Here is a 13,468-nt window from a genome sequence, read left to right as displayed (position 1 = left end):
GGGAAATCTGAGTCCTGCAGACAATTCCTGGTAGCCAGGGTCCTCTCTCCCTCAGTCAGGGCCACTTCCTCCTCCCCTTCCTTGACCACCCCAGCAGGGGCCTCAGCTCTGCAATTCAGAGTGCTGTCCTTGCAAATGATTCTTCAGGCAACTGGCTTTTAGGAACTGTGCCAGGAGGCCCTTCTTGAGACTTCCTCAAACATGCATTATGTCCTCATTCATTCATTCATTCAACAAATATCTATTGGGCACCTAATACTGGGTATGGTTCTAGGCATTAGGGATATGGTAGTGAAGAAAATAGACTTTTTAAAGTGCTTTTATGGAGCTTACACTCTTTTGGAGGAAAACAGACAAGAAATTGAAAATAAAATACACCAAATGTTAGATGGTAAAAGATGCCATGGAGAAACACAAATTTCAGAAGAGGGTAAGGTACCAGAATATAGGGGATACAATTTAAAATAGGTCAAGTAAGCAGCACCTGGGTGACTCAGTCAGTTGAGCAACCAACTCTTGATTTCAGCTCAGGTCATGGTTTGAGGGTTTCATGAGCTTGAGCCCTGTGTCAGGCTCTACGCTGACAGTATGGCGCCTGCTTGGGATTCTCTATCTGTCTCCCTCTCCCTCTCTCTCTACCCCTCCCCAACTCGTGCTATCTCTGTCTCTCTCAAAAAATAAACTTAAAAAAATAGAATAAGTCACATCAGTCCTCACTGAGGTGACATTTGAGCAGTCTTGAGGAGGTGAGAAGTGCGTCATGGAGTAAGAGCCTGCCGTGCAAGGGAACAGCTGAGGTAGGAGCATGCCTGGTAAACTCAAGCAGCAGCAAGTCTCCAGTGTGGCTGGCACCTGGTGAGTGAGTGGGAGAAGAGAAGGAGTGATGAGGGAGAGGTGACCTGGGGACAGATCAGTGCCTTGCAGGCCACAGTAAGGACTTCTCCTTCACTCCTATTGAATAGGAACCATGTTTATTTTGAATGAAAATGGGAACCATTGCAGAATTTTGAGAAAAAATGAGGGACATAATCTGAGCGACACTTCAAGAGCATTGTTCTGATACACCTGAAACTAATGTAACATTGTGTGTCAACTGTACTTCAATTAAAAAAACAAACCGGAGGGGCACCTGGGTGACCCTGTTGGTTAAGTATCGGACTTCAGGTCGTGACCTTGAGGTTCGTGAGTTTGAGCCCTGAATCGAGCTCTCTGCTGTCAGCATGGAGCCCACTTGGGATCTCCCATCCGCCCCCTCTCCCCCCACCCCGGGCCGTCTGCCCCACCCTGTTTGTGCTTTCTCTCTCTCAAAAATAAACTTTTTAAAAAACTGGAAAAAAGAAAAGAGCATCACTCTGGCTGCAGTGATGAGAACAGACTGAAGGCTGGAAGGGGGCAACAGGGAGGCCAGTTGGAAGCGATTAGCAATTCCCATCCCATTCAGGAAAGCTCAGTAAGGGAGCTCAAATGCCCTCCCCCAGTGAAATCCCTCCCAATCTTCCCTAAGATCCCCCCTTCTCCTGGGACCTCTCTCCACCCTCTGCTCATACATCGTCCAGCTTTGGTCAACCTTGCCTTTGTTCTAGGAGTAGTGCTGGGCCTGTCCTCAGCGCCTTCCCACCCCCAGCCCCAGCCCTCAGACTTTAGGAGCAGATGTCCAGTTGCTTTGACAGCTGTAGCTTCTCCCAGCATGGAGTGCTGTGCACACAGAAACCAAGTCAGACTCTCCCTAAGGAGTAAGTTATCCTATCTCTCCTTGTTGAGCTGCCTGCTCTTGCCTCAGAAGCTTCTGGGCTGTATTTCTGCCTGGAGAGCCACATCTCTCTGCATGAAACACTTTACCGCTATAACAGCCCTAATTCTGTCTGTTGGCCACCTTCACGGTCCCTCAGTAGCACCATGTTTACATGACGCACTTGTCACTGCCCTCCAAAGGTAGGCTCTCAGAGCTGGCAGGAAGCACATACAGAATATTGTTTGCCAAAGCCATTGGCTTCTCTGGAGACTTCTGAGAACAAATTAGATGAGCATTTATTGAGTCCTTAAACATTTATTGAACACCTACTGTGGGGCTGTGTTCTGCACTAGGCAGTGAGGGTATAAAAGTGAATCAAATAAGCTTCCAAGGATCTTACTGCAAAAAGAGTAAGGATCATTCACAAAGCACTGGAGTGCTAAGATAAATAGAACTAGGTCCTTGTACTGTGCCAAGGACTCCCCATCCACTCATCCATCTCTCACTCATTTAGCAGTGACTTACTGAGGGGACTAAGTGCAGTGTGCATTACACTGGATGTGTGATGATGGCATCGAGTGGCATTGAGACACAATCCCTCTTCACACTCTGGTGTGGAGACAGAGCAAATAGTGGGGAGCTGGCATATGCAACAGACACAGTTCAGGGTAAGTGAGTTGTATAGGTGCAAAGTAGAATGGAGAACAAGGGAAGAACATGTTTTTTGCAGTGAGGGTCTGAAAAGGCCTTTGGGGCTAAGTGGGATTTCAATAGAATGTTGAAGGATGGGTAGAACTACCACAGGTGGCAGGAGTGGAATCAGGGGAATCCAAGGAAGCTTAAACCCTGTTTGTGGACCAGAAAGTGGTCCCTGTGGTTGTGGTTCATTGGGTAGAAACAGGTGTTGTAGGAGCTGAGCTGGACTAGAATTGGGTTTGGATGGGCTTGAAGGCCAAGTTGATGATTTTCAAGGAAAGGCGTGGTAGTTACAGATCTTGCTTTAGAGAGGCAGCTGTGACAATGCGGAGACATTAGAGAATGAAACCAATTCAAGGAGCAATAATGAAGGTTTGAACCAAAGGAGTATAAAGAACCAGGTTTGGGGCACCTGGGTGACTCAGTCAGTTAAGCGTATGACTCTTGATTTTGGCTCAGGCCATGATCTCACCATCGTGAGTTCAAGCCCTGTCGGGCACAGAGCCTACTTGAGATTCTCTCTCTCCTTGCTCTGCCCCTTCTCCCATGCTTACACACACTCTCTCTCTCAAAATAAATAAACATTTTTAAAAAAAGAACCAGCTTTGGTTGGGTTTACCCATTCATGCTCTTGTTTGTTCATAGACTAATATGTGCAAAATCTTGTATTGATTGAAGATAGGGATGGAGCAGACCGGGAGGAAACAAAGAAAAATAAAACCCAGTTTATGTCCTCAAGGATATTTTAATCAAGTGAGAGACACAGACCACTGAAATTCTGCCACATTAGGGCACCTGGTTGGCTCAGTCAGTTAAGTGTCCAACGCTTGATCTTGGCTCAGGTCATCATCTCACAGTTCATGGGATTGAGCCCCATATTGGGCTCTGCACTGACAGCACAGAGCCCACTTAGGATTCTCTCTCTGTAACTCTCTCTGCCCACCTCCCCCACTTGCACACACACACACTCTCTCTCTTAAATAAACTTAAGAAAATAGGAAATTTTAAAAATGCTACTACCTTCTTCCCTTGACTTCTGTTGGGTGATATTTGATTTCCCTCCTATGTTCCCTGTACTCCTTTGGCTCCTCTAGAAGTTCATTATCTTCAGCCAGTGTATTCTGTGGGCTGCTCCAGTGCCTGGACTCTCTCTTGTCTTCGTGCCGTACAATGTCCCCAAATGACTTCATCCTCCCCTGGGGCTTTGAACATCAGCTATGACAATGACTCCCAAATTTATCCCTAATCCCCTTCTCTCTCCTGAGTCATAGAGCTGTATATCCAAACACCTATCTGAATGTGTCAACTGGTTGCCCACTGGCACCTCTAGCTCAAGTCATCCAAATAAAACTCATCTTTCCTTCTCACTCAAACCAACTTCTACACTTGCATTCTCTATCTCAGTGCATAATCATCATTCTCCTTCTACTGCCAAAGTTAGAGACCAGGGATCCGTGCCTTGTTGCTTGCACTTCTACACCCAATTTATCCCCAAGCCGTATGCAGTCTACATTTTATGTCTTTGGTGATCACCCTAATTTAAGCCACCGACTGACCTCCCTGTCTATAGTTTTACTGTTTCAATCTGTGTTCCATGCTAGGCCAGTGAGATCTTTTTCAAATCCAGATCTCATACCATATCCCCTGCATAAAAACTCTTTAATGGCTCTTCATGAGTTTAATCATGGCCTATAAAGATTTTTGTGACAGCTCTTCAGCCTAGCTGTATGGATGTCCATTGTATGGATGGACCACAACTTATTTAACTAGTCTTCTAGAGACAGATGTTTGAATTGTTTGCGAATTTTTTGCTACTATAAACAATGCTATAGTTGATAACTTTGTGCATACTTTGTCTTGCATGTGTGCAAGGATGTTGGTTCCGAAATCATATGCATTCTTAATTTTGACAAATATCAACAATTTACAGTCCCTTCAGTGATGTATAAGAGGGCCTATTTCCCCACAGCCATGCCCAAGGGTATACTGCCAAATGTTTGGACTGTTTGCCAATCTGTAGGTTAAAAATAATATCTAAGTGTAGTTTCAACTTTCTAGTGAGTGAGCTTGAGTATTTTTTCATATGCCTAAGAGCCATTTATCTTTCCTTTTATGTTACTCGTCCCATTTTCTTATTGGATTTTTGTGTTTTTATATATATACATATATATATATTGATTTGAGGGGATATTGTATATATTAAGCCAATTAGTCCCTTTGTCTATGAAATGAGTTGCAAATATTTCCCCCTGTGTACCATTTGGTTTTGTTTATGGGGGTTTTTGCTCTGCAGAAATTATAGATTTTCATGTTGACTGAACTTGTCCTTTTTTTATGCTTTGGGAAATTTTGTGCTCTTCTAACAAATGCTTTCTCCACTATGACGTTATACATTTATGGTTGTATTCTTTTACATTTATTTAAACACAATTGATTCACATGGATTTATTTTAGTGTAAAAACCAAGGCAGAGATACCACATTATTTTTTTTTCAGGCAGTTACACAATTGTCTCCATACCACTTATTGTATAATCCATTTCTCCCTACTGATAGACAATGCCTTCTTCATCATACACCAACATGTTAAATGTTGAGTCTATTTCTGGATTCTCTATTTGGTTCTCTTGATCAAGTTCCCCATGTATGGCTAGTATCCCCTGGATTTTATTACTTTAATTATTGTAGCTTTTAATGGTTTTATGTGTGGTAGAACTATTTCTCTCACTAGCCTTCTTTTTCAGAATGTTCATGGCTGTTCTTGATGCAGAAATTTCCATCTGAACTTTATATTCATATTATGCAGTCTGTTGGTATTTTTATTAGTTTCTGTTTAAATTTATAGATTAATTTATGAAGCGCTGACATCTTTATGATAGTGAGTCTTTCTGCCCAAAAATAGAATATGCCTTTCCATTTATGCAAGCCTCCTTTTGTGTTCTTTGATACCATTTTAGTATTGAGCACCTAGTACATTTATTAAGATTACTCTTGGTCAGTTTACTTTGTTGTTGCTATTGTAAATGATATATTTTATTCCCCTATATTTTCTAATTGGCTGTTGTTCACTGCCTTTTGTATATGAACTTGTACCCACTTTGCTAAAATGTCTTATTTGTATTAGTTTTGCAGTTGATGTCCTTGATTTTCCAGATAGGCTATCATGTCATAAATATTGATAATTTTACCTCTTTTCCAGTTTCTCGACCTTGTTCCTTTGTCTTCTACAAGCAAGTAAGCTAGTCCTTCCAAAGCAATACTAAAAGAAAAATAGTCACAGGGGCCATCCTTGTGGAACACCTAACTTTAATGAGAATAAATTAGGTTTCCTCATTAAATGTGACGCTGGCTTCTGAAATGCAATGTGTAAACTTTGTCATGTTTGTGAAGCTGTGTGTTTCATTGTGGTTCTCTGTCCTGGAGACTTCTATTTCAGGAGGCTTCGGGCTGTGTGTAAGTCTCCTCCTCGGCAGACAGTTTCTCTTCCCTTGGAGAAAAAAGCCAAACAAACAAAACATGTACAGATATCAAGAATATGTTAACCTAAAATGCATTGTGAACCCAAAGGTAACTTTGTACTGATCAATAGCTTTATTAAACTTGACTTCCTAAGATGGTATAGTTGAGCCAAGAGTAGATAGATCCTGTGTCCTCTGACTTGAGTGTCCAGAGGTAACAGCCTTAGGTGAGAGGGAAACTGGGCCTTCTCTAGCGGACAAGAGTGGGGACGGGCTGTGCTATCACTCTGATGACTTGGCAGGTGAGTGAGAACAGTACCTACAGCTAACATTTTGAACACTTGCTACTCGTTTAAATAGTGAGTGATTTACTCCTCAGAACCATCCTACGAAGTGGGAACTATTATTTCTCAGAAGATGATGGAACTGAGGCAAAGAAATGTAACTTGCTCGAGGTCACTGTCCAGTAAGGTCGGAGAAACCAGGAGTGTGGTCTCCATTGTAAACCACATCCACCCCAGGGAAAGAGGGCCACTCTGTGAAAGACTATTCTGGAACCAAGGATGATTAATTGAGGCTGGATGATTGGTGCCATTGCTACTTTTCTTTTTATCCACCCTCTTCTTTCTTTTTGTCCCTTTTTCTGGTTCCTCCTCTACCTAACCTTGAACACTGGTGTGCTCCAGGCACTGGCCTTCGACCTTTGTAGTTCTCTGTCTATACTCTTCCCTAGACACTGGCATCTAGGTCTTCATGATGTTTCCCTTGTGTGTAGCTCCAGGCTAGGCCTCTTCCCTGACTGGACTAGTGTGTCTACCTCTCTATTCAACACTTCCACCTAAATATCTCCTAGGCATCTCAAACTTGACATGTCTGAACAGAACTCCTCTCTACACGACGAACCTACTCTTCCCACAGACTTCTCCTTTTCGGTGAATTTATTTAAACACTCAACAATTATTTGTTAAGCACCTTCTATTGCAGTGAAGAAAATAGAGTTTACATTCTACTGTTGGAGGACATACAATAAATGGGGGAGGGGCGTTTGGGTGGCTAAGCATCTGACTCTTGGTTTCAGCTCAGGTCACGGTCTCACGGTTCATGTGTTTGAGCCCAGCATCCTGCTCTGCGCTGACAATGCAGAGCCTGCCCGGGATTCTCTGTCTCCCTTTCTCTCTGCTCTTCCCCCACTTGCACTGTCTCTCTCAAAACGAGTAAATAAACTTCAGAGGGAAAAAAGGATTTTTTAAAAATAAAGTAAATGGGGGAAAAACAAATTACATGAGGCATTAAAAGATAAGGACTAAGAACGAAAACAAAGTAAGGCAGGGCCAGAGAGTGCAAGGGATAGCGACTGAAATGTTAAAAAGGGCAAGTGAGAGGAGCAGGAGATGAGGTCAGAGTAACAAGGGCTAGACCATGAGGTTTACTCAAAAAAGATGAAATTTTGAACAGAGGCTTGACGTGAGTGGATTTCCATTTTACTAGGGATACCCTAGCTGCTGTGAAGAAATCTGAAGAGAGGCAGGAAGATGAAAGTGGAGAGACCAGTGAGGCAGCTCTTGTAATAGAGAGAGGAGAGATGATGGACTTAGGATGACATAGAAAAACTAAAGGGACTCCATGAAAAACTGCTTTTTTCACTCCTTTCCCTGCTTCTATTCTTGCTAGGAGCCACACCCCTGCCTTACACATGCATATAGAACAGATAATGTATGCCCTCTTAGAGGGAGCTTTAAAAAAAAATTTTTTTTTAATGTTCATTTATTTTTGAGACAGAGAGAGACAGAGCACAAGTCGAGGAGGGGCAGAGAGAGACACACACAGAATCCAAAGCAGGCTCCAGGCTCTGAGCTGTCCCCACAGAGCCCGACGACACAAGGCCCAAACCCACAAACTGTGAGATCATAATCTGAGCCGAAGTAGGTTGCCTAACCGACTAAGCCACCCAGGTGTCCCTCTTAGAGGCAGCTTTTAGGCAACCAGCTTGAGCAAGGGAATGTAAAAAGGCCCACAGCAACCTCTTGGTTGAATACAGACAGGCCTATCAGGTGAAATATCCATAGGCCTAAACTAACCAGGTTACTTACAACCAGGCAAATTACCATAAAAGGTAATGTGTCCCCATACTTCCTCACCTATCCTCTTTATTATTTTTTTAAAATTCTATTTATTCTCAAGGTAGCTTAACACACAGTGTAGTCTTGGCTTCAGGAGTAGAATCCAGAGATTCATCACTTACATATAACACCCAGTGCTCATCCCAACAAGTGCCCTCCTTAATGCCCATTTTCCCCACCCCCATCAACCCTCAGTTCATTCTCTGTATTTAAGAGTCTCTTATAGTTTGCCTCCCTCTCTGTTTTTATCTTATTTTTTCCTACCCTTCCCTTATGATCATCTGTTAAGTTTCTCAAATTCCACGAGTGAAATCATGTGATATGTCTTTCTCTAACTGACTTATTTCCATAATACCCTCCAGTTCCATCCACATTGTTGCAAATGGCAAGAATTCATCCTTTTTCATAACAGAGTAGTGTTCTATTTGTGTGTGTGTGTGTACACTACATCTTCTTCTATTGTGTGTGTGCGCGTATATATATACGCACGTGCGCGCGCACGCACACACACACACACACACTACATCTTTTTAATCCGTTCATCAGTTGATGGACATTTGGACTCTTTCCATAATTTGACTATTGTTGATAGTGCTGTTGTAAACATTGGGGTGCATGTGCCCCTTTGAATCATCACTCCCGTATCCTTTGGATAAATTCCTATTAGTGCAATTGCTGAGTCATAGGGTAATTGTATTTTTAATTTTTTTGAGGAACGTCCACATTGTTTTCCAGAGTGGCTACACCAGTTTGCATTTCTACCAACAGTGCAAGAACGTTCCCCTTTCTCCACATCCTCACCAACATCTGTTGTTTCCTGAGTTGTTAATTTTAGCCACTCTGACTGGTGAGAGGTCACCACATTGCCACCACATTGGTGGCATCTCAATGTGGTTTTGATTTGTATTTCCCTGATGATGAGAAACGTTGAGCATCTCTTCCTGTGTTTGCCATCTGGATGTCTTCTTTGTAAAAGTGTCTATTCATGTCTTCTGCCCATTTCTTCACTGGATTATTTGCTTTTTGGCTGTTGACTTTGATAAGTTCTTTATAGATTGTTGATACTAACCCTTTACATGATATGTCATTTGCAAATATCTTCTCCCAGTCAGTTGGTTGCCTTTTAGTTTTGTTGATTGTTTCCTTTGCCATGCAGAAGCTTTTTATCTTGATGAGGTCCTAATAGTTCATTTTTGCTTTTTTCCCCCTTGAGGTACCTGGGTGGCTCAGTCAGTTAAATGTCCGACCTCAGCTCAGGTCGTGATCTTGCCATCTAGGAGTTAGAGCCCCACTCTGGTCTCTGTGCTGACAGCTCTGCTTCAGCAATGTCTGCAGAAAGGGAGACACAGGAGTCTGCTTCAGATCCTGTGTCTCCCTTTCTCTCTGCCCTTCCCCTACTTGCTCTCTGGTTCTCTCTCTCAAAAATAAACGTTAAAAAAAAATTTTATTTCCCTTGCCCCGGAGACATGTTAAGTAAGAAGTTGCTCTGGCTGAGGTCAAAGAGGTTGCTGCCTGTTTTCTCCTGTAGGATTTTGATGATTTCCTGTCTCACACTTAGGTCTTTCATCCATTTTGAATTTATTTTTGTGTATGGTATAAGAAAGTGGTCCAGGTTCATTCTGCATATTGCTGTCCAGTTCTTCCAGCACCATTTGCTAAAGAGTCTACCTTTTTTCACTGGATACTCTTTGCTGCTTTGATGATTAGTTGGCCATACATTTGTGGGTCCATTTCTGGGTTCTCTATTCTATTCCATTGATCTATGTATATGTCTGTTTTTGTGGCAATACCATACTGTCTTGATGACTACGGCTTTGTAGTACAGGCTGAAGTCCAGGATTGGTTTTCTTTTTCAACATTACTTTGGCTCTTTAGGGTCTTTTGTGGTTCCATACAAATTTTAAGATTGTTTGTTCAAGCTCTGTGAAGAAAGCTGGTGCTATTTTGATACGGACTGCATTTAACATGTAGATTGCTTTCAGTAATATTTTTTTAAACTTTTTTTTTTTGCTTAATGTTTTATTTATTTCTGAGAGAGAGACAGCATGAGCAGGGGAGGGGCAGAGAGAGAGGAAAACACAGAATTTGAAACAGGTTCCTGGCTCTGAGCTAGCTGTCAGCACAGAGCCGACATGGGGCTCGAACCCACAAACCGTGAGATCATGACCTGAGCCAAAGTCGGACACTTAACCAACTGAGCCACCCAGGTGACCCTGCTTTCAGTAATATTGACGTTTTAACAATATTTGTTCTTCCAATCCATGAGCATGGACTGTTTTTCCACTTCTTTGTGTCTTCTTCAGTTTCTTTCATAAACCTTATATAGTTTTTAGCATACAGACCTTTTATCTCTTTGGCTAGGTTTATTGCTAGGTATTTTACGGTTTTTGATGCAATTGTAAGTGGATTGATACCCTGCTATCTCTTTCTGTTGCTTCATTATTTGTATATAGAAATGCAACCAATTTCTGTACATTGATTTTATTTTTTGTTAATGTTTTATTTATTTCTAGGAGAGAGAGAGAGCATGAGCAGGGGAGGGTCAGAGAGAGAGGGAGACACAGAATCTGAAGCAGGCTTCAGGCTCTGAGCTGGCAGTCAGCACAGAGCCTGACGCGGGGCTCGAACCCACGAACCGCGAGATCATGACCTAAGCGAAAGTCGGATGCTTAACCGACTAAGCCACCCAGGCGCCCCTGTACATTGATTTTATATCCTTTAACTTTGCCGAATTCCTGTATCAGCTCTAGCAGTTCTTTGGTGGAGTCTTTCGGGTATGTAGAATATCATGTCATCTGCAAAGAGTGAAAGTTTGACTTCTTTGCCAATTTGGATGCCTTTTACTTAGATTTGTTGTCTGCTGTGGCTAGGACTTCCAACACTATGTTAAACAGTGCTCACCTGCCTCCTTTAAATAGTCCCCAGCCACTGCTTCCTCCCTGCTTTGCTGTGCTGCCTGCCACTCCTTTACAGCGTATTCAATAAACTTTTATCTTTGTTCTGCTTTGGGAGAATCCTTTCATTCCCCCTCCCCTCCTGCCAGCAGCTTCCAGGTTCATCTGATTGAGTTGTGACTGGATTGTTCCAAATTAGGAGACCCCCATCATGAGAGAAAAACCGCTCCTAGTAAAGGTCAAGAATTTAGATTTTTTTTGTAGTCTTCCAGCACAATAGATAAACATCTAAGGAGTGACTGGGCAGGGTCATCATGAACATTTTCCAAGACCACTGCCTCATCAAGACCTCTGGCTCCAGGGCATAAGTAACTTGTGGGAGACACCTAAACACTTGCCTTTGTTCCTGGATGCAGGAGCCTCAGGCCCCAAGCAAAGACGAGATTCATTCGTTTTTTCCTTTCTGAGTGTCCCAGACTCTTTGTCAGTATCTACACTCTCTTTATATCTTTAACAAACTGCTCTCACTTCCTCTCAGCTGTATTTCTGTTTTTTAATGTTTATTTATTTATTTTTGAGAGAGAGAAAGCATGAGCACAGGAGGGGCAAGAGAGGGAGAGAGAGAATCCCAAGCAGCATGGAGCCTGATGAGGGGCTCGATCTCACAGACTGTGAGATCATGATCTGAGTCGAAATCAAGAGTACAACATTTAACTGACTGAGCCACCCAGGTGCCCCTCAGCTGTGTTTGATTTCTATCCTGCACAAAGCCAAGGATCCTCTTGCCTGGTCCTGCAGGACCCCTTCCAGGTCCTTGGGCCCAGCCAGCCTCCATCAAGGTGACTTGGGTCAGGAGAGAGTGGACAAGCCAATGAGATAGCCAGATTCTGAATATATTCTAAAGGGGGCTCCAGTATCCAGCCAATTTCTCAAGCAAAAAACTTAGGTCTTATCTTTGATTCTTCCCTTTTCCTCATATCCCATATCTGATCCATCAGCAAGTCCTTGTAGTTCAACTCCAAAATATACATCAGTCACTGTTTCTCTCCATTTTCACTGCCTCACAACCCATCTAAACCACCTGGATTTACCTCTCACCTGGATTGCTGCAAGGTAGCCTCTTATCTGATCTCTCTGTTTCCTCTTTTACAGTCCTTCTCCACAAACAGCTGGAGGCATCGTCTTAAAATTAAATCATATCACAGCAAGGATGCCTTCACTTGTAATCCTTTAAGAGCTTTCCAAAGCATTAAGGATAAAGGCCCAAATCCAGAGCAAGAACTACAATGGCTAATGTGGTCTGCCCCTGATGACCTCTGTTCACTTCTCCCTTTTTCTTGATCATCCTTCTCCAACCATACTGGGCTCCTTCCTGTTCCTCAAACTCATCAAATTCAATTCTGCTTTGGAGTTATGCTGTCCCCTCTATCTAGGTCATCATACACCAGCAGCTCTTTTCATGATTGGCTTCTATCACCTGTCAAATCTCAACTCAACTGTCCTCTCCTTAGAAACCTCCCTGAGAACTCTCATCTAGTATAGATACTATACTAGATCTCATAAAGTCCACACACTTTGTATCAGAAAACTCTCTTTCAGGGGAGAAAAATAGGTTAATATTAAGTAAGATCACAGGACAGTAAATGAGGTGGGGACTTTTGAAGCAGTGGACTATCATACACTGTCAGGGCCAGAAGGGCTACCCTCCCATCTGACATCCCCTGGCAGTGTCCAAGTGACATGTGGTTGACCTCTCCATTGAAAGGATCACCCAGTGCTGGACAGCTTTGGAATTGGGACTTTCCTTATTCTGAGCTGTGATATGATTCTCTGGAGCTACTACTCTTTCGTGCCCCTCTCAGGAAACATAAAACAAATAGAAACCCTCTTTTAGTGGTCTGTTTGGGTTCTCAGCCTCAGACTTTCCTGTTGCCTTGTTCTCCCATCCCAAGCTTCCCTTCAGGGCACTCTCCTCTGGACTTCTGTCTTACCTACTGGGGTCCACAACTGCTTCTAGCAGTCCTGATGGGATCGGGCTGACACTGGGTATTGCCCTTTCCTCAGGGACTCTACACTCAGGCCCACGACCCTACATGGTTCCTTAGATATCAACCTCCCCGCCTTCTTTACCCCACATTTCTCCAGCTGGAGCGAATTCCACAGCATTTCCCCGTGTTGTGGCTAGCACAGGGCCCATCACACAGAAGTTTCTTTAAAACCGCTGGGGGAATCAGAAAATACATAATTGCTCCTGGGAAACTGTCAGACTCCTACATCCCATTGGACTTCGGAAGCCCAAGTGGAGTCCCCCCGCCCACCCTACCTCCAGCCCGCCTCTCAGTCTATCCTACGCCAAGTCTCGCCTTTCCCTTTAATCGCTCTCTACAAGCGAGTAATCTTTCTGGGTCCTATAATCCCCGATGTTTCCCCTTATGTTGTCCCAACTGTAAAAAACTTTTATTTTGACTATTAGCAAAAAGGTGACCCATTCCCTGCCGTGACCACGCCCCCTTCATCACGTTCCCGGGGCGAACCGGAAGAGATCGCGCCTCCCCTAGTTCGCGGACCC

At 43.3% G+C, this 13,468-nt stretch overlaps 1 protein-coding gene across 1 annotated transcript in view; it reads left to right on the top strand.

Annotated features, from left to right (window-relative positions):
• Positions 1-13,458, top strand: part of FAM186B (family with sequence similarity 186 member B) — a 35,493-nt gene extending 22,035 nt beyond the window's left edge. The window contains exon 8 of the mRNA XM_077753321.1: positions 13,373-13,458. Coding sequence (XP_077609447.1) covers positions 13,373-13,400 — 28 coding nt within the window. The 3' untranslated portion in view covers positions 13,401-13,458. The remainder of the gene's footprint in view (positions 1-13,372) is intronic.
• Positions 13,459-13,468: the final 10 nt, after the last annotated feature.

This window comes from Crocuta crocuta, unplaced genomic scaffold (assembly GCF_008692635.1).
Source record: "Crocuta crocuta isolate KB4526 unplaced genomic scaffold, BGI_CrCroc_1.0 scaffold30, whole genome shotgun sequence".
Classification (NCBI taxonomy): domain Eukaryota; kingdom Metazoa; phylum Chordata; class Mammalia; order Carnivora; family Hyaenidae; genus Crocuta; species Crocuta crocuta.
Note: the sequence above shows the minus strand (reverse complement) of the source record. Positions and strands in the feature narration are given on the sequence as shown.